At 39.3% G+C, this 23620-nt stretch overlaps 1 protein-coding gene across 2 annotated transcripts in view; it reads left to right on the top strand.

Moving 5' to 3' along the window:
- Positions 1–3632: 3632 nt before the first annotated feature.
- LOC148038708 (metal tolerance protein 11-like) overlaps positions 3633–23620 on the top strand; it is a 63451-nt gene continuing 43463 nt past the window's right edge. Inside the window, exons 1-4 of one of the 2 annotated variants that reach the window (XR_015690245.1) lie at positions 3633–4204; positions 4790–4896; positions 11479–11724; positions 12733–12813. Coding sequence is in view for 1 of the 2 variants with exons in the window: in XM_087674472.1 (XP_087530598.1) it covers positions 3967–4204; positions 4790–4896; positions 11479–11724; positions 12733–12813 (672 nt within the window). In the remaining variant the exon portion in view is untranslated. The remainder of the gene's footprint in view (positions 4205–4789; positions 4897–11478; positions 11725–12732; positions 12814–23620) is intronic. The other variant, XM_087674472.1, reaches the window with a different exon arrangement.

The raw sequence follows: 23620 nt of genomic DNA on the forward strand, positions 1-23620 counted from the left end.
AGGGCAATGGTAGTGAAGTATCAAGCTTTATATGGTCATTTGATGCTTGCCTTTCAAGAATGGTGGTCAAGTCAATGTTTTAGATGAGGGCTAGATAAAATTGTTTCTTTACTATACCTATTTGGAAATTGTATATGCATGTGTTGGGCAAAGTTCCATCATAGAACAATAGAGTTAGAAAGAATGAACTATTTTCCCCTTGGCATGCCATTACCTGATATATGGTCTACTACTAAGACTCTTCTTAAAATAACCTAATACTAGCGTTCTGTTCGCGCACGCAGAACGCTAGGCTGCTTTGCGACAGCTTTGTTGTCTCGAAGTGGCGAGCAAAGTAGCTGTGCTATCGCACGGCAACTTCGCTCAACAATCTATTTCTCATCTTTCTCTTTTCTCTTTTTCCTCTCTATCTCTCTCTTCCCCCTCCAAATTTCCTGTCTAATTCTCTCTCTCTCTCTCTCTCTTTACCTTCTATTTTAGTTTATTTTTTCTCCTCTCCTGGTTCTCTCTCTCTCTCTATGCTTTTTTTCTCTCCCTGCTTTTCTTCTCTCTCTCTTTTTATTCTCTCTCCCTCTCCTCTTTTTTCCTTTTTTTATTCTTCTCTCTCTCTTCATTCTCTTTTTAAAATTTTATTTTCTCTCTCTCTCTCTCCTCTCTTTCTCCTCTATTTTATATTTTCTCTCTCTCTCTATAATTCTCTCTCTCTCTTCTTCTTCTTCTTCTTCTTTTTCTTCTTTCACTTTCTTCCCTCCCCTCTCAGTCTCTCTTAAAGTATGTAAATTTTATCTTTTCCCTATATATAATTCTCTCTTTATGTTTATATTCTCTCTCTTCTTCTCCTCTCTCTCTCTCTCTCTCTCTTCGCACCCTTTTCTTCTTCTCCCTTTTCTCTTTATTTTCGGTTTTTTCTTCTCTCCCTCTCTTTTAAATTTTATCTTTTTCTTCTCTCCTTCTCTCTCTTTTAAATTATATACACACACACACACTCTCTCTCTCTCTCTTTTCCCCCTCTCTCCTTCTTTCTCCCTTCCTCTCTTTCTCAAAAAATATTTAATATTTAAAAAGACTTTTCTCTTTTTCTCCATCTCTCTTTCTCTTTCTTTTTCTTATTATTATTCTCTCTCTCTCCCCCTCTCCTCTCTTTTTCTTCTTTCCCCTCTTTTTTCATTTTTTTTCTCTTTAATTTTTTTTCTTTTCTCTTTCTTTTAAAAATTTTCTCTCTATAATTCTCTCTGTGTGTTCAAATTCTCTCTCTTCTTCTTCTTATTTTCTCTCTCTCGTTTTCTTCTCTATGCCTCTCCTTCTCTCTCCTCTCTTTTCCTTTTTTCTTTTCCTCTCTCTTCCTCTCTCAAATTTTATATTTTCTCTCTCTATAATTCTCTTTCTCTCTGTTCCCCCTCTCTCTCCCTTCCTCTCCTCTTCTTTCTTTTTTGCTCTTTGTATATTTCTCTCTCTCTCTCTCTATTTTAATTAAAAAGAAAGTAGCTCTTTTTTCTTTTTCTTTTTTTCTCTTTAAAAATTTCATTTTATCTTTCTTTAAAATTTTATATTTCTTCTCTCTATAATTCTCTCTTTGTGTTCAAATTCTTTCTCTTCTTCTTCTTATTTTCTCTCTCTCATTTTCTTCTCTCTGTCTCTCTCCCCCTCCTCTCTTTTCCTCTCTCTCTCTCTCTCTCTTGAATTTTATATTTTATCTCTCTATAATTCTCTTTCTTTCTTTTAAATTTTAGATTTTCTCTCTCTATAATTCTCTCACTATGTTCAAAATCTTTATATTCTTCTTATTTTCTCTCTCTCTCTCTCTCTCTCTCTCATTCTCTTCTCTCTGTCTCTCTTCCCCCTCTTTCCTCTCTTTTTCTTTTTTCTTTTCCTCTCTCTCTTTCTTAAATTTCATATTTTCTCTCTCTATAATTCTCTTTCTCTCTGTTCCCCTTTCCCTCCCTTCCTCTTCTTTTCTTTCTTTTTTGCTCTTTGTATATATATTTCTCTCTCTCTCTCTCTCTCTCTCCTTTACATTTAAAAGTTTAATAGAGAGAGAGAACCTAGGCCCTACACATGAGAGAGGGGGAGGGGGGAGAAATTTAATTAAAAAGGGGAGGGGGAAAAGAAAGAGAGAGATTATAAGTGAGAGAGAGGGGAGGGGGTTTTAATTAAAAAAAAGGAGGTGAGAGAAGGCTTTAATGAAAAAAGGGAGATGGAAGAGAAAATGAGATATTACACGTGAAAAAGAGGGGAGGGGAAAAGGAGGGAGGTTTGGAAATGGGATAGGTTCGGGAAGCCCTCTGGAGGTTCAGGGCTTTTCGAACCTATAGCTAAGATAATATAGTAATAAGATATAATCCACTACACAAAATCTTCCTAAAACAATCTAGTTTATATTTCAATACCCAAACTCTTTGTAAAATTTGTTTAGTAGACACTTTCAACACTTTCACTCCAATCTTTGTAATGCGACACACTAAAATTTACCACTTGTGCTTTTAGTCCTTACAAACAAGAAAGGCATATGCACTATATGTCTATGTCTATAAATGAGCCAAATTCTTTAAGGTTAAAACATATCAGTCCTTAAATGTTTACATGGTAATATTTTGTTGGTTAGGGAGCAAATTTGAAATTTAGGATCCTCCTTTGTAGGTTTTTGCTTGAATGTCCTTAAACATTAAATATAGTGCTTGCAATTAGTTGCAATCATTACTCTTACCAACCGTGGACTCTATGAGTATGAGAGAGAGAGAGAGAGAGAGAGAGAGAGAGAGAGAGAGAGATCATTGGGTCTTATTCACCCAAGGTGGTACCCATTGAGAGCACACACATCCATAAAGGATAACCAGCGGCACGGTTTGGAAGACACCTTCATATATAAGCAGCACACTCAATGTGACATAAAATTATATACCATCACAAACTAATAAATCAAAAAGCATGTGTTGAAAAGTTGCATGGATGAGAAAACACCCCCTTAGGCCATTTTTAATGCAATAGATGTGCATGTTTGGAAGGTTGTGGCATTGTTTTGATGAAGTTTGCTTTGTTTCTAAGTTTGTTAGGTAATCTCTTACTTGTGGACAAGTGGATGGATAAATATTGGAACAATGGAAGTTGACATGTGTACTATTTGATAAATGGCTAATGGAGACGAATAGGTAAGGAAAAGCTTGTCATGGCAAAGCAGGTAGAGATGGACACTAGATTTACGGCCTGATTTAATACTATTTGATGGAGGGCTAATGGACTAATAGATTAGGAAAGGCTTGTCTCCTTTTCATGCCCTAGCTTTTACTTTAAAGATATTCTTTAGGACACCTATAGTTTCCCAAACACTTCTTCCACATTTTACAGGGAGGGAGATCTGGCTCCTTTTTCTTAAATAAAAAAAGAGAAGAGGAAAAAATAAAAAAAGAGAAGAGTTAAAAATATGTGATGGATGATATCTAGTGAATCATGATGTAGAGATCCGGGCCCTTGGTCGCATGTCGATTTACTACCAACAAAAAGTGCGGTGGGAATGGCTGGAAAATCCAAAGGTTTGGAATGATACTTGGATATTAATTTCTTCCACTAGTTGGGATGATACCACTCCGATGTAAATTGCTTCCACAAGTTGGACCTACCCGAAAGGTGGTGGTGGCGATTGGCTTGGATCCAATGATCCATCACTCCCTCCATCACACAGCAACACAGACGACCGAGTACAAACAAAAGAAGCACGCAATTCTCTTTCTTCTTCTTCTTCTTCTTCTTCATCTTTTTCTTCTTGTCTGCTTTTCTCAACAAAAACAGCACGGAGTTCTCTTTCTCCTTCTCCTTCTTCTTCTTCTTCTTCTTCTTCTAGCACTTCTGCCACTTCTCCTTCTTGTTGCCTGCTTTTTTCCCTCCCATCCAGCAATCCCCGGGGCTTTTGTCGCTTTTGGCCCCGAAAACTCGAGATTCGTCAACCATAAACGGACATCGTAATCGGCAGCCATGGCGGACTCCGAGGCCCGCGACCACCACCATCACCACCATCATTTCCGCCTCCCCTCCCAGCAGGAGCCGCAGGAGGACGACGGCACGCAGGCCCTCCTCCTTACCTCCTCGGACCACCGAACCGAGGCCCCTTCCTGGCGCCTTAATTTCCATGGCTTCCAGCGCGTCGAGCCTCCCTCGTCCCCCTCTGCACAATCCAAGGCTTGTGCCTTCCGTGATTGCCTCAAGCGACTCGGTATGCCTTGCTTGTCTGTGGAGTCCTTGCTTTTTGAGTTTGTGAAACGGACAAAAGCACATTCTCAAGTGGCTAGTGCAATGCCTTTCTTCCGCATCAGTGCATCAATCACTGCGTTCGTTGCAAACTCAGCACTTGCTTTTGCATCCCATACGATTGCAAGTTTTCCAAGGGTTCTACATGTGAAATTGCAAGAGTTTCTAACAGATTGAGCTGTTTGAACTGCGTACGTGCGAATTAAGCAGTAGATGGTTGATATCGCAAGCCTCGAGGATCTGAGTAAGGATAGATGCTGGTTGCATTATGCAGTAGCACAGTCATCTAAGGAAAAGGTTTAGGGGACTGCTTGTCAGTAGATCTGTGCTGTCGGTGAAGGTCTCTGTGGAGGTGTTCAGGTTGTATATTGGAAATTTCAGTCTGTGAGGATGAGTTGAGAATCTTATATGTTCACAGGTGCATGCAACTTTGCACGCCTCATACATTTTGCTGTAAATCCTCACTTTGCATTAGTACTCTGAGATTGCATCCTGTGAACACTGAAATTCTCTAAGTGAGTTTTACATTGCTCATTGTCTTTGTTGTTAGGTTCTGCGAACAGAATAGATGAGTATTATCAACAACAAGATGAGATGTTGGAAGGATTTACAGAGATGGATATTATCACGAATGGAGTTGCTTATGGCAAGTCCAAGGTTAGACTAGAAATCTCATGATTATGTATCCGTGTTGAAATGTGTGCAAAAAGTGCTTACAACGTTCAAAAATTGTTTCAAGTGCTGTAAATTTTATTAATTGTTGGGAGCTAGACAAACTGATGACAATTAAGGCAGGGCTTGCTGGATGGCTCAAAGGTTGTTTAAGTCAGCCTAAATCAAATTACTGTGCAATTCAGACCCTCATCTCATCGTTGTGTTCTTGGTGTTTGGAAATGGAAAATGTGAAAAAGTATTTTTCTAAATGAATGATTGGAGATTGGTGGTCTTCATGTTTGGAGGTATATTATGTAGTTATACGCAGGCATTGAATGGTTTTGGTTGTTGGGATACCATGTTATGCCCACCTTTAGTGATGAAGCATAATTGACCTTGTGTGTGTCATCTTGCAAACTGTCATAGTTTCCATGAGTCTCAGAAATGGGAAGAACCAAAATTTTGGAGTTTTGGCCATTTGAAATTTTAATGGAAATTGAATTTTGAGATGTATCAATAAATTATAATAATATTATCCGTAATAGATAATATATGTGTTTGTGCATATGAATATAAATATAGATACATATATTAAGCATACTAGAGTGACTCAACAATCTTAACTTTTAAACTAATAGGCACGACTAGTCAAAAACACAAGATCCATGATTCATAATTTCACATAGTTATTAGTTTTATAGGTTGCAACTTGCAAGATTCGAGAATTAGTAATTACCCTAATGACTTAAACTTACAATGTTTCAAAACAAATGAGCCCACATGTCACTTAAAACCTAAATAAAAAAGATAACATGACAACGTTTGAGAATCATGACTCAAAAGGTCAAGTTCATGAGAGTTGTGATAATGTGATAAAAGAAGACAATCCAAACCAATAATATCTTAGGTGTACTACATAAGGGGCCAGCCATGATTTAAGACTCATGGCAAAAACGATAAGCATGCAATTAAATGAAATTAAGCATCCACATCGTCTATGCCAATTGAGGTATACAGATCCTCCTCGGACTCATCATTATTTGCATCAACAAATGAGTAAGAAGTATTAGAGCCCCTGAATCTCTTGAAATGGGTGAAGTGCTAGCTCCATCTCTAGCTCGTCGGTGTTGTGAAACAGCTTTATTGCTCATGCTATAGCTTAGAGCTATCATCTCCTCATAGAGCATGGTGTATATATCATGCTCATTTGGTTGGATGCCTAGATTAAGCTTCACTTGTTCTTTGTCGATCTTGTTAATATTACATAGAGTAAAAAAAGATCTATCGTCTTGAGAACTAGTATTTAATAGTCAAGGCCATGAGCTATTAGAAAAACATGAATATAATCACGTGTACTGGCTCAAGAATCAGTATTAATAGAGTTTCTCTCAAGGAGTTGGAGTTTACAATGACAAAAGATGAACCTCTCAAGTTGAGTAGTGCTAAATTTATTCAATTTGTTTGCATGGAAAAGGGTCCATTGAAATTTGTTCTATAAAGCATTAAAAAAAAAAAAAGAAGAGCCATTAAAATCAAACTAAGCAATGATAGTAAACTATTTTGATGACAACGTTTATAATAAAAAATTATTGGGGTTGCAAATTACTAGTGTAGGCGCACAATTTCTACACTTTTTCTGCCACTAGACAAGTTGAAGCTAAGTTGCTCTCAGCTTTACTGCCTCTTTCTCAAATGCAAGCTCTCATTGCGGAATGTGCAAGAGATCATCCTCAATCCTTTGAAGCGTAACACATCATTGTTTGTCATCTTTCTCATGTAGTCCATGAATCCCTAATCTAGCTCCTCAAGAAACACAATGACAAACTCTTCACCAAATCCAAGACGCACATTTTTGTTTATTATAGCAAGATAACCAAAGGGTATACATGTTATTATCCCTAGACCGGTAAGATAGTGGTTAGTTGGGATGCTATGTTTGGTGATGTTATGTCCTTTCATGACCGTGCTTCTCCCTCCCCCCCCCCCCCCCCCCCCCCCCCCGCCACAGGGGACCTCCTTTCAATCTTTATCAACTCTTTCTTCTATTAGTGTTCCTACTCCTACTTCATCCCCTAAGGTTCTTTTAGGGATGTTGAGTTATTAGAAGGGAAGCCTTTTTCCTTGATGGAGGGAGGCATTCCTTTCCAAGTGTGCATCGTAGGTTTTGGAGATCCCTAGATCTTTCTTGTAGGAGGAGAAGCTCCATATAGTTCCAGAAGCTATATAAGATTTGGTAGTGACAATCTTTCTCAAGACATTGACATGCCCGCAATAATCAACTAGGTTGTAGGTGAAGCAAGGGCGTTAAAACATTTTGCACTGTGAATTATGTCCTTATGACTCGGACCCTAGAAGACAAAGATTCTACTATCATCGAGAAGGCTGTGGCCTAGGATGCTTGACGTTATGCTATACAAGATGAGTTCGATTACATTGTGGAATGAGCCTAGGAGTTGGTTCTACGTCTAAACAAATGGAAGATGATTGGTGTGAAATGTGTCTATAATACCAAATACTTGAGTCTTGGCTGATGGCACCTTGGACAAGCACAAGGCGAGGCTTGTTACTTGGATCTGCTTAGAGGGAAGGGTTAAATAATTTATAGACTTTTGCTCCAATGGCTTATCTTGGCTCGTGTAGCTCACCATCATTGGTCCATTTATCAAATGGATGTGAAGTTTGCCTTCCTAAATGGCATTTTATAGGAGGAGATATATATTGATCAGTCTTTAGGCATCCATGTGCTTGGAAAGGAGAACTATGCCTATTGCTTATGGAAGGCTCTGTATGGCTTGAAGTAAGCTCCTAGGGCTTAATACTAGCGTATTGACATGTTCTTCCTTTGGAGTGGTTTGCCATGCCAACATGATAGTGTGCCACCCTTGTCTTGTCTCACCTTGACACACACGACATCCTACAACTTGGCACCTATCACGATTTGGTTGACATATCAAAGTTCACTTAAAAATAAGAATTTGCATTTATTTATTCCCTTGACTTAAACCAACAAGCCCTTGTTTACATAATTTGCCCTATCCAAAGCTCAAATTTGGGGATTATTGTCAAATTCACTTAATTTGGTTCAAATTTCATAAAAAATTAGGGAATCCTCATCAATTTCCCCAAGTTCATCTTGCTAAAAGTTTTACAAAAATTCTTCAAATTTCTCTCTAATTTCTTGGCAAAATTTGCAAATCTTGTACAAGTTTACCATTCCCTACTTCATCCCCTTAGGTTTCTTTGAGGGATGCTGAGCTATCAAAAGAGGGGCTTTCTTCCTCGATGGGGGAGGAGTCCCTTTCCTAGACAAGTGCATCATAGATTTTGGAGACCCCTATACCTTTCTTGTAGGAGGAGAAGCCCCATGTGGTTTTAGAAGCTTATATAAGATTCAAGAGTGACAACCTTTCTCAAGACATTGGCAGGTCCACAATGATCAACCAGGTTGTAGGTGAAGCAGGGGTGTCAAACTTTTTTGCACTGTGAATGACGTCCTTATGACCCGGATCATAGAGGACAAAGATTCTACTATCATTGAGGAAGCTATGGCCTAGGATGTTTAATGTTGTGCTATATAGGATGAGTTCTATTACATTGTAGAACGAGACTTGGGAGTTGGTTTTGCTGGACAAGTGGAAGATGATTGGTGTGAAGTGTTTGGGGCACTCCTTTAACATTGCAGGATGTTCTCTATATGCTTGGCATCAAGGAAAATATTATTTCTATTTCAGCCATTTCAACTTTAGGGTTTTGAATCATTTTTGATGGTCCCCAATGTGTTTTTATGATGATCTTCTTTCATTTTCTTGATAGGCACCTCACTAAAAGCCTCTATTGTCTTGTTACATATAATTAGGAACTTGTTGAAACTCCTATTTGTGGCACCAGAGGCTTGGCCACATCGACTATCATGTATTGATGAAACTCTAGCCAAAGGATATGGTCGAGATCTAAACGCTGAGGAGAGACTGAGAGAATGTTGAGGAGAGAGAAAATTCAGACTTTCTTCATGAAGAATTGAAGAAAATTAGTCATTTACTGCTATTGCCCTGTCTCAACAGCTTGTAGATGCTATCACCTGCTGTTGATTGGCCTTTTCTTGCCCCTGGCTGCCTTAGAAGATTCTCTAATGGCTGCAAATTAGACCAGCAGCATCTCCTCCCTCTCTCTTGTAGACTGAATACACTAAAAATGCCTCTCTCCAGTCTCTAAAGACGTTTTTCAGTCTTGCATGGGTATTTTTGACAAGTGGCAGCCTTCCCAAATGGTTTTTCTAGCATTATTCATAATTAAATATTAATTTTCAATCTTTAAATATTGAAAATTAATCTAATAAATATTCCGTTGCCCTGAATAATAATCTGATTGACCAATAATTAAATTGGCTAGGCAACTTCCATTACCGAGTATCTTTGCACCATCTTTGACGATTAGATTGGCTTTGGGTACTATTAAACGCCACTTCCCTAGTGTCACCAATTGACACTTATGGCCAAATAAATGACCTAGGCCAACAACTACCACCAGATACCACCAAGTACTTGTGCTGTGTAACTTATAGCAACTTTTGCCTTTGATATTCCGTGATTTCTTGGAGTCTTGGGCCCCTAAATTTACTAACCCCAGCTATACGTCACATGTGCAACATTTAACCATGTGATTAAAAATTAATCCACATGCTAAGTGAGGTTTCAAAAATACATGTCCTCGTGACACATGAGGTAGTCCAAAGTGTGTGGCACAAATAGATTGTTACAAGCAAGACTCCTTACCAAGGTAGCTAGAGTCTCCAAGCTTTCAATAGAAGCAAGACTGCTTTTACATGATCTATGATCCTTGATGTCCCAAACATCTTGAATTGTATATTTGAAGCCATACTAATTGGATCCTTGTGTGAGATTGTTAGAACATTTTAGCGAATGTGGTGACTTCCAAGAAGTATATCAAGAGGACTCTGTATGTTACATAATGGAATGCAATGTCAATGATTTCAATCACACAAAGAAGCTCAAAGTTTTCATAGATGAATAAAATCCTCAAGATGCAAGAATCTCAAAAATAATCTCTACATCTCAACCTTAACATGCAAGTGTTAAGGGCTAAGACAATTGTCAATGCTACCTATAACTTGGAGCATCCAATAAGGCCTTGGAGATTAAAGGCAGCCTTTTAAAGTTTTTTAAGCACTAAAAATAAGTATATGCCTCTAGCCATGACCTTTAAGAAAATCTAGTTCACACGTGCTGAAAAAAAAGGCAACCACTAGAGATAAGATCCTGGCAGCAGTGATGACAGGTTAATGAAGTCTTGGTGGGATTGTGTGGATGTCTTGCATAGTTGTGGTGACCCCTGTGAAGTAGCAGCTGTATGTGACCTTCAAGTGATGTGGCAACTGTGGAAGGCAACCAGCTGGGGTCAGTGTTGAGTTTTAGATCAGGCAGGATGCAAAATACAAACTCCAGCATATCTTGTAGCCTTAAATGCCGTGCCAACGCACTACCCACAATGCAAACATGAATAAGCATGCACAAAAGCTATGAATCAATACCTTCTCTCAATTAACCTGATGGTTACCAGTAAGCATGATGCATGATCACAACGCCCAAAAATTTTGATAAGGATTTCAAAGCCCAATATGCAAGCATTCACCATACAAAAAAGAGTGGAGGAAACAAAACACAAGTGTTGAGTATTGAAACATAGATGCCAAATCAAGCATTGATGTGGGCACAATGAAATGACATATGACAAACAATCATAGAGCATGATTAACAATAAAACAAAACTCAATTACCTCCTCGACCTAGTCTCACCGGGATTAGGAATTGAGAGCTAGATGCTTTGATACCATATTGGAACCATGCTAGGCCCAAAGAGAGATGAGATAGAAATGGGGAGAGTGTCTTTATGACATCGCAAGTTTATGCACTCAATTAGTAACATGAGAGCATTAAGGATGCTATAAAGCAACTCAGTAATGATAACAAATCATGCAAGAGTTACCCCATGGTGAGCTGCTAATGTGCATTCACAATAGAGAAGAGCTAAGAGCATAGCATTAATGAAGAGCAAGTTACAATGAATGATGGATCAATGTGGGAATCCTAAATAAGGTGCCTTTATATAGGCTATAGACGTATGAGACTCGAGAGAATGGGCATGTATAAGAGTGCCTTTACTATAAATGCCTTGCTAAAGAAGCCATTAAAATTTGAAGCCCTTTGTAAAGTAGCATGCATATTTATAGCATTAGACTATTGGTCTGTTTTTTACTAAGTTAAAAAGTACTCGTGTGAAAATGATAAGTCATTTAATTAGCCGTTATTACAGGAGCAGATGTAGCATATCTTATGTAGCACTCAAACTTACCCTGTCTTTTCAAGAATAGCATAGTGTGCAATGTTTATAATCCTCATTTAGAAATGATGTATTTTTTACAGTAAATGTCTGTGTTCCGGTGTTGAATGTTCGTCCCCCTGAACTAAGGATTTATGATGACAAAGAATGTAGGCCTTTTCTGCTATTAGATGCCAAATTTTGAAGCAGCTTGACTGGATCACTTTGATTGTTATTGTCCTCCTTCAGGAAGAACGAGAAAACATTGCTAAAGGTGAACGGAGGGCGATTCAGTTGTCAAACTTGGCAAATCTTTTGTTGTTCGCCTCCAAAGTCTATGTGTCAGTGAGAAGCATGTCACTGGCTATTATTGCATCAACTCTAGACTCATTGCTAGATCTTCTTTCGGGCTTTATCTTGTGGTTCACTGCTATATCAATGCAACAGTCTAATCCCTATCTTTATCCTATTGGGAAGAAAAGAATGCAACCACTGGTAAGCTTTTTGTAAACATGCCTGCTTGACCATTCTATATCAATTTTAAGGTTCTGAAGGATGGGAAGATTCAATAATGTGTTGCTTGCTTGATTACATGTCTGTGGTTAGTTCGATTATTTGATGGGCAAGCTTCGGTATGTGCCATGATAATTTTTAATATGAATGGAGAGAACTGGGTCGTAAGAAAGGAATTTTAAGCTGCTGCTGCTTTAATTTTATGGTCAAGCACAAATTTTCATTATGGGAGAGAACTAGCTGTTTGTAGAAAGGGATGTCAAGCTGCTGTTTCTTTGGACATCCTGGCTAAAGACAAACGCGTGTGCAATAAATACAATGCGGTTAATGAGGGTTTTGGTTATATTTTCTTGCTGATGTTTGAGGGGCTAGGCCTACTTACGAGTGGATTAGATAGAATGAGGTCAAAACTCAGATTAACATGCATTTTCAGGTTCCAGAATTCTTTTCTTTCCAATTTCAAATCAAGCCTTACTGTACCTGTAAATCTCTCTTCTTCTAATGCAAGGATATATTACTGGGATTTATACTACAATATTGGTTGTGATGACTGTTCTTCCTCTGCATGAAACTTGAAAATGTTCTCACAGGTTGCATTTCGAGAATTTATCTGAAGACAGATCCTTGTGTTGGTTCTGGGAGGCAGTGCTTTCTTTGAATGGTTCGTCAATTTTAGATTTCATTGAACCTTGTCCATGTGGTGGCTTCTCAAAAGAGCTTTTAGCATTTAGTTGGTCATACTTTCTAGAAAATAATGCGGTTTAGATAGCATTCACAACTTCGCCCTGTTCTCTTTGGCTGGTCTTAGATTCCCAAGTCTCCATTCTGGTGATGACATACTAATGCAGTTCTATTTTTTCCGTGCCATGTTTGTTATGCATAGGCATATAGTAAGACTTAGGATCTTCTGCCAACATTGTTTGATTCTCCTTAATTGAGAGCTCTATTTTTCAAGTCCATTTCTTAATTTTCTAATGCAAACATGGACAGGGAATTCTTGTATTTGCATCAGTCATGGCAACATTAGGACTACAGATATTACTTGAATCAGGTCGCCAGCTTGCCTACCAGGTAACTTTGATACTTCTTTCGATTATGTAGTTCATTTCTATCATATTTGAAAAAACAAAGTACAATGATTTAAGGCCATTGTTTAGCTGAGGTTCTAAGAACTTCAGGACTTGATCGTTGTCTCAAAAATTTCATGTTGTGAATCTCTCATAAGAACTGAAATATACCAGCAGATAAATGAATAAGAATAACAAATGCTGTCCGCTGACTAAGTAAATAGCAGCCCCTAAAAAACTGGCTGATTGCTGCATATACGTACTAGAAAACTGGCTGACCAGCATTTAATGTGGATCGCCTGGTCAAACTGTGCAAAATGCTGATTGGGCTGCTGGAACCTGATTGCCAGCTGGTCACAATGTGAACACATCAATGGGCAGCATAAAATCAAAAGGCACTAGTTGGAAATAAAGGATACAAGCATGAACACACTCCTAAATAGTCTAAAATTGAAATGCGCTCTAATACAAGGGCTGGAAACAATTAGAGTTCCTTTGTCTCCATCAGACACTAATGAAGCTCACAACTAGGAGATGACGACTTGAATAAAACATGGTAATCCCCCCTCTCGATTCGTGGGGAGAGTGTGAAGACGCAACAACCTCATATGATGAAACAAAGAAGCACGGACAATGGCTTCATGAAGAGATCTATTGCATTGTCCTCTGTGGGACAATAGACCATTGTTAACTCAGAATTCATGATTTACTTGCGAACATCGTGATATTGAACCTTGACGTGTTTTTTGTGGGCATGAAATACAAGGTTCTTTTCTAGAGCCAAGGCAGTCTAGTTATCCACGCGTAGCTTTGTGGGTCTTGTTTGTGGAAAGCCAATCTCTACTAACATTTGATGGAGCCAAATTGCCTCTTTAGCGGTATAGTAGAGGGCATGATACCCATCCTCTGTAGAAGACAAGGCCATGGTTGGATGCTTCTTGTTGCTCCATGAGATAGCTTCTAAAACCAGCCTTCCTTCCGTAGAGGGGTGGTAATAACCAGATTATAACTTAATTACAGCAAGCAATAATTGATGAAATGCTGAAACACAAACATGTACCAATCAATCTTGGACATTGGAGACCTTGTTGGCCCCAAAACTGATGCTCCTTTTAATATTTCTTTATCTTTAATTGCAATTGAATTTGAATACAATGGGATTCTTTCAATCCCCTTCGCAATCCAAAAGCCCCTTATTGTTAACAATGACCAGTAAGTTTTCAAATCAAATTGCCCCTTGATTTGCTCGGGCAATTTGGCTTCATTGACTCCTTGGGAAATGAAATTTGCCCCAAATTCAAATGTTGGTTGGTTGCTCACTTGAATCTTGTTGAAAATTAATTATCAGCCCTGAAAATTGGATCTTGTTGAGAATTAATTCTTAGCCTTGAAAATTTAAGTCTCGAGGCTTCAATCTCATGGCATGCTTCTTGAGGTTGCTGGCAAACTCTAATTTCTGCTATAAATTAGGGTTTGCAGTGCTATAAATTTGGGTTTACAATCGAGAAAAGTACAATTCCTTAGCCTCCAAGGATTAGAATGTTGAGATCTTCAAGTGCAAGGCTAGGAAATGATTGGAGAATGAGAGAGAATGCTAAATAGAGAGAAAATTCAAACTTCCATTGTGAGAAAATGGAAGAAATTATATGTTGTTCTATCTAGACAGCCATGAAGCTGTCTCCATTGATGGAACACACTAAATATGATGTTTGTTTGGCCGAAACAGCCCTAAAAGTGCGGTTACCTACTGTTGTAGTTTTTTTAGGGCATGTCACCAGCTCCTAGAGGGTCTCTTGTTGGTTGGAAAAGGCCTGTCAACTGTTGTAGCAGCTATGGCAGCCTTTTCTTTCTCTCTCTCAGCTTGCACAAGGCTAGAGTGATCCTCTCTTTCTCTCTCCCCTAAATGTCTTTCCCACTTGTATGGACAAGTTTTGCCAATTTGCCAAGCGGCAACCTTCTAATTCCATTTTTCAACATTATTTGCATTATTAAATTGTTTTTCAGATTTAAAATTTTGAAAATTAAGTTAATAATTATTTTAGTGCCCAAAAAATTAGTTTGACTAACCAACAATTAAATTGGCTAGGCCAATTCGTCTCCTAAGTGTTCCTGAGTCTTAATCCCTGGATTAACATTAAGTACCATTAAATGGTAAATTCATAGTGTCACCAATGGACATTTATGGCTAATAAAATGTCTTAGGCCAATTCCTAGCACTAGATATCATCTAGTATTTAGGCAACATTACTTAAAACCACTTTTGCCTTTGAGATCCATTGATTTTATCGGGTCCTTGGTTGGTAAATATGAAATAATCTTAGTTGCAGCTCACATGTGCAATATATACTTAAACATTCGATTAAAAATTAATCCAAATGTTAAGCAAGCAAAATTTCACGTCCTTGTGATAGCTCCTAATCTAAGGGAGAAGTAGGGTGTGTTGAGTGTTGATATCTCCATCTCAATTTGAGTCACTTTAACTTGCTAGAGTGGCTCCCTCTCCATTCACGATCCTGTATGATCTTGTTCTCTATAAATTGCATAAGATGCGCAAAGTGGTCTTTGGTTAGCTTGTAAATGAGTCTTCATAAAAGAAGACAAAAGTACCACCACATAGGAGATGTTTGGCCCCTTATGAATGAGCTAGATCAAGGAGCCAACAAGACATCTATAACTAGTGGGATTTGGAAGGGATCACTTGTAATAGTCAACTTGGACTCTGGGTTCATGGGGTAGGAAATGGTCTTACATTGATTCATGCCAAACTCCAAAAGAAGATGGAGATATACATGTTCCAAGAAATGAACATTCTTTGTGCTATCTTATATATTTTAAATCCAAGGAAGAGATGGAAAATGCTTGAATTGGCCATGTCAGACTCTTGGCATAGTATCTTCTACATATGATCCACCTCCTCTGACTAGCTACATGCAATGATTGGATCATCCACATCGAGGATAACCAATCCACAAAACAGACCCTCACAACGGTATTAAAGGTTGGGGTCATGGTTTGATTATTAGAAGCCATTTGCAAGAAGAAATGATGGATATGTTGGTATCAAGCTGTAGGAGCTTGCTTCAAGTTATTCTTACTTAATGTCCATTTGGTAAATAGGCCAATGATGGTGGGTTTTCTAAGCAAAGGTCTTTGAGTAATCCAAGCTTATTCTTTGTGCAAAATCCTTGGTAATAAGCCTAGATTTATGTGTGTCCAAGGTGCCATCAACCAGGTATTGGGTCTTGTGGACCCACTTACACCAATCACTTTCTTCTTGTTTGGACACAAAACCAATTGCCACGTCTCATTCCTCTCAATGGACTCGAGCTCCTTCTACATAAGAAGACACCATTTATCCTATACCAGAGCCACCTCAATCTTGGTAGTTTCTCTATCCTCTAAGATCCATGACATAAGAGCATAGTTCACATGTAGTGAAATCCCTTGATCGGCTTGTAGCTTGGTTGATTGCCATGGGCCTGCTAGTCTCTCGGGTAAATGAGTAACTATCGAATCTTGCGTAAGATGTGTGAACTACCATGGAATAACAATGTGTTGATCTTGTTGTGAAGGAGGCCTAGGCACCTTCGGAACATGTAAAGCACCTCTGTAAGAAAGAACCTCTCCTCATTGGTTAAAGATAGCTCCCTCTCATCATAGAAAGAAGGCTTTCTATCTAGCAGCTCAATACCTCTTGAAGAAACTTGAGGGGATGGGGATGTGAAGATATTCTAGGATTTGCACTGAGAAAACATCGAGAATCTATGAACATGACTAAAACACAATAACTCAGACAGTAACGTAATAAACACAAACCATAAAATGTGAAAACACAAAACAAAAAAACAAAAACACAAAAGAAAACTTTGAAGCAAATGAATCAATGTTGCAAATGAAGGAGAGAATGTACAGAATGCTCAAGGGCAAAGTTGTCCAATTGCCGGTGGCTCTTGTGGGAGTGGGCTGAGGTGTTGAGTGAGGAGCAAAGCGAAGAGCATAGCTGAGAGAGATGGAGGTTGAGCAAGTGTGAGCGAGAGAGAGTGTAACAGCTGAAGAGTGAGTGAGCAGAGTGAAAGTACGAAATCGATAAGAGTGTACCAACAAAATGTGTTGGTACACAAAGAATAAATTGTATTTATACTTAGTGTATTCACATGTACTATACACGGGGGGTTAAAACTGGGCCTTTATCTCAACAACCTCCCACCTAAAGATCTGATGTGAACCTCTAGCTAACCAACTCCCACTAGTCAAATGCAATGCTCATGCTGAGCTTTGCTTAGACTTTTGGTGAGAACATCTGCAGGGTTATCTTGTGTTTTGATCTTGGTTAATGTGATTTGACCATCTTCTAGAATTTGTCTGATGAAGTAATATCGCACATCTTTGTGCTTTGTGTGTGAATGATACATGGCATTCTTAGCCAGATACATAGCACTCTGGCTATCACATCCCAAAACTGCAGTACCCATAGACATGCCGAGATCATCTGTAAGTTTGCTCAACTAGATAGCTTCCTTAGAAGCTTCAATAGCTGACATGTATTCAGCTTCAGTTCAGTGGTACTCAGTGCAACAATGTTCTGCAACCTGGAACACCAAGAAACAGCCCCACCAACAATTGTAAAGACATACCCGCCGGTGGATCTAGGAGTGTCCAAGTCACGTGCCATGTCTGCATCACAATAACCCTGCAAACTAAGTGCACCCTGCCCATAGCAAATACTTTTTCTTTGTGTACCTTTAAGGTATCGAAGAATACACTTGACAGCCTCCCAATGTGCTTCGCTAGGATTTCACATAAACCTGCTAACAACTCCCACTGCATGAGCAATGTCTAGACGAGTAGCAACCATAGCATACAAAAGAGAGCCACAAGTTGAAGCATAAGGAACTCCCTTCATAGCATTTGCTTCCACGTCATCTTTCGGGCTGTTGGCTTTGCTAAGCTTGAGATAAGGAGGTAAGGGTACCCCAAAAGCTTAGCTTCAGCCATGTTAAATCTGTCCAGTACTTTTCCAATGTACTTTTCTTGAGATAAAAACAACAATTTCTGCATTCTATCTCTACGAATCCTCATGTCCAAAATGTGCTTTGCATTCCCCAAATCTTTCATGGACAAAGCTGATTTCAGCTGATTTTTGAGAGCATCCAAGCTAGTCTTTCTTTTTCAAGCTAGCAATATGTCATCCATATACAAAATAAGTATGATGGGCTGCCATCTGTATCCTTTTTCATGTACAAGCAATGATCTGCATGGCTGCGTGTAAACTCATGAGATAGCATAAAAGTGTCAAACTTTTTGTACCACTGTCGTGGTGCTTGCTTCAGCCCATACAGGCTGTGTTTTAGCTTACACACCATCTGCTCTTTTCCAGGAACTACAAAGCCCCTGGGCTGTTTCATGTAGATTTCCTCATCAATGTTAACATGCAAGAAAGCTGTTTTTACATCCATTTGATACAGCTCTAAGTCCAATACAGCAGCAAGAGAAAAAAGCACACGTAGAGTGGTCATCTTCACAATAGGTGAGAAGACCTCTTGGAAGTCAATCCCTTCCTTCTGTGCATATCCTTTGGCAACTAGTCTTGCCTTGTACTTGGGTTTCCCATCAATTGTCTTTACTTTGTACACCCATTTGTTTGGAAGTGGCTTCCTTTCCTTGGGCAATGACACAAGATCCCAAGTATCATTTGGATAAAGAGATTTAATCTCTTCTTGTGTATCATTTGGCTCACCCTCATTTGTAAGCATCACATAATGCAAGGAGGGGTCAAACCTATGTGGTTGCCTTATTACGCGTGTAGACCTGCGTACCTACTGATTAACATTTTCAGGAATTGGGTCTACATGTGGAGGTATATTGTTTTCAGCATTTATTGGTCGCTGTAAGCCATTTTCAGCATGCTATTCATGCTGTACAACACCTTTATTTTCATTTCCAGCATCTGCATTTTCATAATCAGCAAGTCTATCTTGCTATCCATGACCTCCTTGTGCTCCTATTTGCTGTCCATGACCTCCTTGTGCTTCTATTTGCTGTCCATCATCATTTGGCTAAAAAATAACCGGCTGATCATCAATTTCAGCCTGTGTTACATCACCATGAGGCTCATTTTCTGAAGTAATAGGTGGCTGCAAACTCTGAAACTTCACCTTTTTCAGATCTTCATTAGAGGCTAAAGTGCCTTTCAACAATTTTGCCTCATTAAACACAACATTACGGCTGCGAATAATTTTCTTGGACTAAGGTAACCACAGTCTGTAGCCAAATTCACCCTCATCACCATAGCCTATGAAAATGCCTTTGGTGGATTTTGGGTCAAGTTTATTCCTTAGCTCATTCCTAACATGCACAAAAGCGTCACAGTCAAATATGCGTAAATGGTCATATGAGGCCGATTTGCCAGACCAAACCTCCTCAAGGATGCCATTATTTAAGGACCTATTTGGAGAGCGGTTGCAAATGTGAACTGCGGTTTTGAGTGCCTCTCCCCAAAATGCATGAGAGAGATAAGCAGTGGTTTGGACAGCATGCACCGCACTCTTTCACATAAAGTCCTGTTATATCTTTTAGCCACCCCATTCGAAGAAGGGCTGTAAGGGGCTATAAGCTCTCTCTTAATACCATGCAAGTCACAAAAGGACTTGAATTTAGTCGATGCGAACTCACCCCCATTATCAGTTCTCAAGCATTTTAGCTTTCTACCTGTCTGAGTGGTCACAAATGCACGAAAAGTTTTAAAAACAGCAAATACTTCACTTTTTTTTTACAGCAAGTACATCCAAATCTTCTTGGAACAATCATCAATAAAGGAGATAAAATATGCAGCACCACCCAACGATTTCACGGGCATACTACATACATTAGAATGCACTAAGTCCAAGACATTGGACTTACGAGAGACACCAAAGTAAAAGGAAAAATTTATTTGCTTTCCAAACTGACACTCATTACAAAAATCAAGTTTAGAGCCTTTTCCATCAACTCTCTTCAGAGAGATAAGGACATCAAGTCCTTTTTGGCTCATATGGCCTAATCTCTTATGCCATAACTCCAAGCGGCTGCAAATTTCAGCAATTGCAAGAAACTCGCCATTCAAGGCTTTACAATATGCAAACAATACAAAGTGCCCTTCTTGGTTCCTTTTGCAATCAGGATGGAACCCTTTTTCACTTTCAAACCACCACCAAACAGTGCGGTGTAGCCATGCAAGTCAAGTTGACCAATAGATAGTAAACTCTTTTTAAGGCCAAGCATATATCTGACATCTTTCAGCACAAGCTCTTTCTGAAGACAAGTGTATTGTGCCAATCCCATCAATGCTGCAAGTATGGTTATTTTCAAGATACACCTTTTCATAACTGCCTGCATTGAACATAGCAAAACACTCCAAGCAAGGAGTTACATGGAAAGAGGCACCAGCCTACAATCCAAGTCTTGAGTGACACCATCATCAACCGACAAGAGTGCATCAATCACATCAGCCTTGGTAATATGCATATCTTGCATGTGATATACAAGGGCATCATAATCAATTGCACATAATACATCAGCCTCTGTATTTGAAAGCTCCTCTATGACCACACTAGAGGCCACATTGGCCTTTTCTTTGCCTTTGGTTGTCTCCGATGAATCTGTCTTTTCTTCCTTCTTCTTTTTATCTTCTGCATTCTTCTTTCTCTCTTGTTCCTTTTTTTAGTACTTGCAATCAGGTTTCTTGTGGCCCTTCCGACCACAGTGATAGCAAATAATGTCACTTTTTTCCTTTCCTTTGCTCTTGCTCCTGTTTCTAAGGTCTGTATTTGTATTTTTCTTTTCAGCCCTGCCTCTTACATTGTAAGCTGAGTTGCTGCCTTCTCCACTAGACATACATCTAATTTCTTCATTCAAGATAGAACCCCTCACCCCATCATATGAGAGATTGGGGTTATTACTGAGTGAAACCACCAAGATCTCCCATGAGTCAGGCAGTGTCATGATAAAAAAGATCGCCCTCAACTTATCATCAAAGTCCAAATTTGCATCTTTGAGCTGATTTAGAATCCCTGTAAATGCACTCAAGGGCTCAGCTGCAGGCTTTGACTCATCCTGTCGCATATTCAACAACTTGAGCATTAAATGCACCTGATTAACAGGTGTGGTGATCTCATAAGTAGTTTTCAGCTTCTTTCATATTGCATAACGTGTATCTAAATCCTTAATGTCTATCAGAATATCATTAGTGATACCCATCTTTATGTAAGCCACAACCTTTTTATTTACTGTGGCCCAATCTAAATCAGACATTAGTGTGGGTTTATCTTTTTGCAAAGCATCCTCACAACCCTTTAGGAACAAAATGCCCTGCATATGGTCTTTCCAAAGGTCAAAGCCATGACCATCAAACCTATTAATCTCCATCAAACTCTTGATGTTTGAACTGGAAGAAGTTGCAGTCATTTTATCACGAACATAGGAGTAAATGCACTAATCTGCGGAAGCACAAGCTGAACCAGTAATACACATTGCTGTTCTTTCTCAACCAGAAATAAATCTCTGTTGTTTGTACATGAACCAGCCACTAGTGACCACACAAGCAAAAGATGCAGAAATTTACCATATTCTGCGCAAATCCCCAAAATTTCAAGTCTAAAATTGCACAAATGTCAGTCAATCTGACCCAGCTGAGCAAAAATTTGCCAATACATGAAAGGCTCCAAATTTTTGGGATCCAATGTTAGGAAATTTTACTGAAAAGAGCAAAATTTCGACAAATTTGGCAAAATCCCCAAATTAATTGAGGTCACCGCTCACAATATCTGCAATTTCTGACTCGAAAATCACCGATACGCATGAATGATATCAAATCTGGGAAAAGACCCAAATTTATGGCTCGAATCTTCACAGATCTGAGATTTGTGCCTCCGGCGTGTGAATACCCGCCAAGGCAAGTAATTGAAAAAATAGTTTTTTTTTTTTTTTTTTTTTTTTTTGGTTGATTTTAGAAGACTGATGGGAGGTCGTTGACCGTTGCGTGACAAGTGACACAATCCACTGGTTAGTCGACGCTTGCCCGTTGCACTGTAGCCATCGCCCAGTCACCCGCTTGTAGGAACCATCACGCTCGCCTGTTCGAACTGTCGGTTTGGTCGTTAGCTGCAGAAAGTCACTTGCCTGTCTGCACGTTTGCTACCAGTCGACTCTACTTGTCGCTTGCCTGCTTCTTGTCACTCGCTTGCAGAAAGTTGTGTTTGAGTTGGGAAGCGTGCTCAGAACCTTAGGCTCTGATGCAAGTTGTTGAGCGGGGAGCAGAGCGGAGAGCACAACTGAGAGAGATGGAGGTTGAGCAAGCATGAGCGAGAGAGTGTGACGGCTGAAGAGTGAGTGAGCAGAGTGAAAGTACGAAATCGATAAGAGTGTACCAACAAAATGTGTTGGTACACAAAGAATAAATTGTATTTATACTTAGGGCATATAAAGGGTGCATTCACATGTACTATATATGGGGGGGGGGGGTTAAAACCGGGCCTTTATCCCAACATGAGGGAGTTGTCGATGTGTATTATCCACTGGAGATGGATCTCGAGTGTGGTAACCACTAGTCAGAGTAGAGTCTGATTAAGAAAAATTTTGAAAACACGGAAAGACCTGTTGTCAATGCAAATGCAATACGGTTTGATGTTGGAAATGGAAGGGCAGCAGGCTGGAAACCAAAATGCAGCAATCATTGGGGTTGGAACTGGTAAATGCAGCAATGTAGCCACCTGAAGATGGCATATGATCATCTGCAATAGTGAGAGGCTAGGTGACAGTTATAGACCATGTAGTAGTTGCAACTCAGGGTTGGACAGCTAGTGAAAGAGGGCCGATGGCTGAAACATGCATGTAGGAGTAAGAAATGTGCACACAAGGATGGGACTGAATTGAGGGCAGTTTATCTATTTTTAGATGTGGAAGGATCCTTCCAAAGTGGGGTTTTGCATGTGCGACATAGAAACTGTTATCAGTCTTCCTCCTTGGATAGGGTGGTAAATAACCTGATTAAGCACTATTTACAACAATTAACAAATTCAGAAAACTGAAGTGCACACTTTACCATATAATCTTGGACAGTGGACACCTGTTGGCCCCAAAATTGCCGCCCCTTTCAGTATTTATTTAACTTAATTGAAGAAGAAGTTGATGTAGAATGGGATTATCCCAATTCCTTTCGGTATTCCAACTCCCCTTGCTATCCAAAATGACCAACGATTCTTCAATCTGATTTGCCCCTTGATTCGGGCAATCAATTGGCCTTCACCTGATTTGATGGAGATGGAAAGTGCCCCAAATTCAATGATTTGTTGGTCCCTCCACTTGAATAGGCTAAAACTAGCTTCAGCCCTATTGAATCCAAAGTCTTGGAGCTTCGAATTTTTGGACGCTTTTCGAGGCTATCGCTAAATCCTAATTTTTGTTGCTGCTGCAGATTAGGGTTTATAGGAGAGAAATCTGAAATTTCTCAGTCTCTAGTGATCTCAATGTTGTAATCTTTAGAGCAAGGTTGTAGAAAGGCTAGGAGATGAGAGAGAATGCTGAGGAGAGAGAAAATTTAGACTTTCTTCGCGAAGAACTGAAGAAAATTTGTCATTTATTATTGCCGCCCTATTTCAATAGCTTGTAGATGCTGCCACTTGTTGTTGATTGGCCTTTCCTGTCCTTGGCTACCTTAGAAGGTCCTCCAATGGCTGCAAATCATACCAATAGCATCTCCTCTCTCTCTCTTGCAGGTTGAATACACTAAAAATTGCCTCTCTCTAGCCTTTACAAACGTTTTTTAATCTTACATG

This window comes from Lygodium microphyllum, chromosome 3 (genome assembly GCF_053477565.2).
Source record: "Lygodium microphyllum isolate KBCC chromosome 3, Lygodium_microphyllum_v1.1.10, whole genome shotgun sequence".
NCBI lineage: Eukaryota > Viridiplantae > Streptophyta > Polypodiopsida > Schizaeales > Lygodiaceae > Lygodium > Lygodium microphyllum.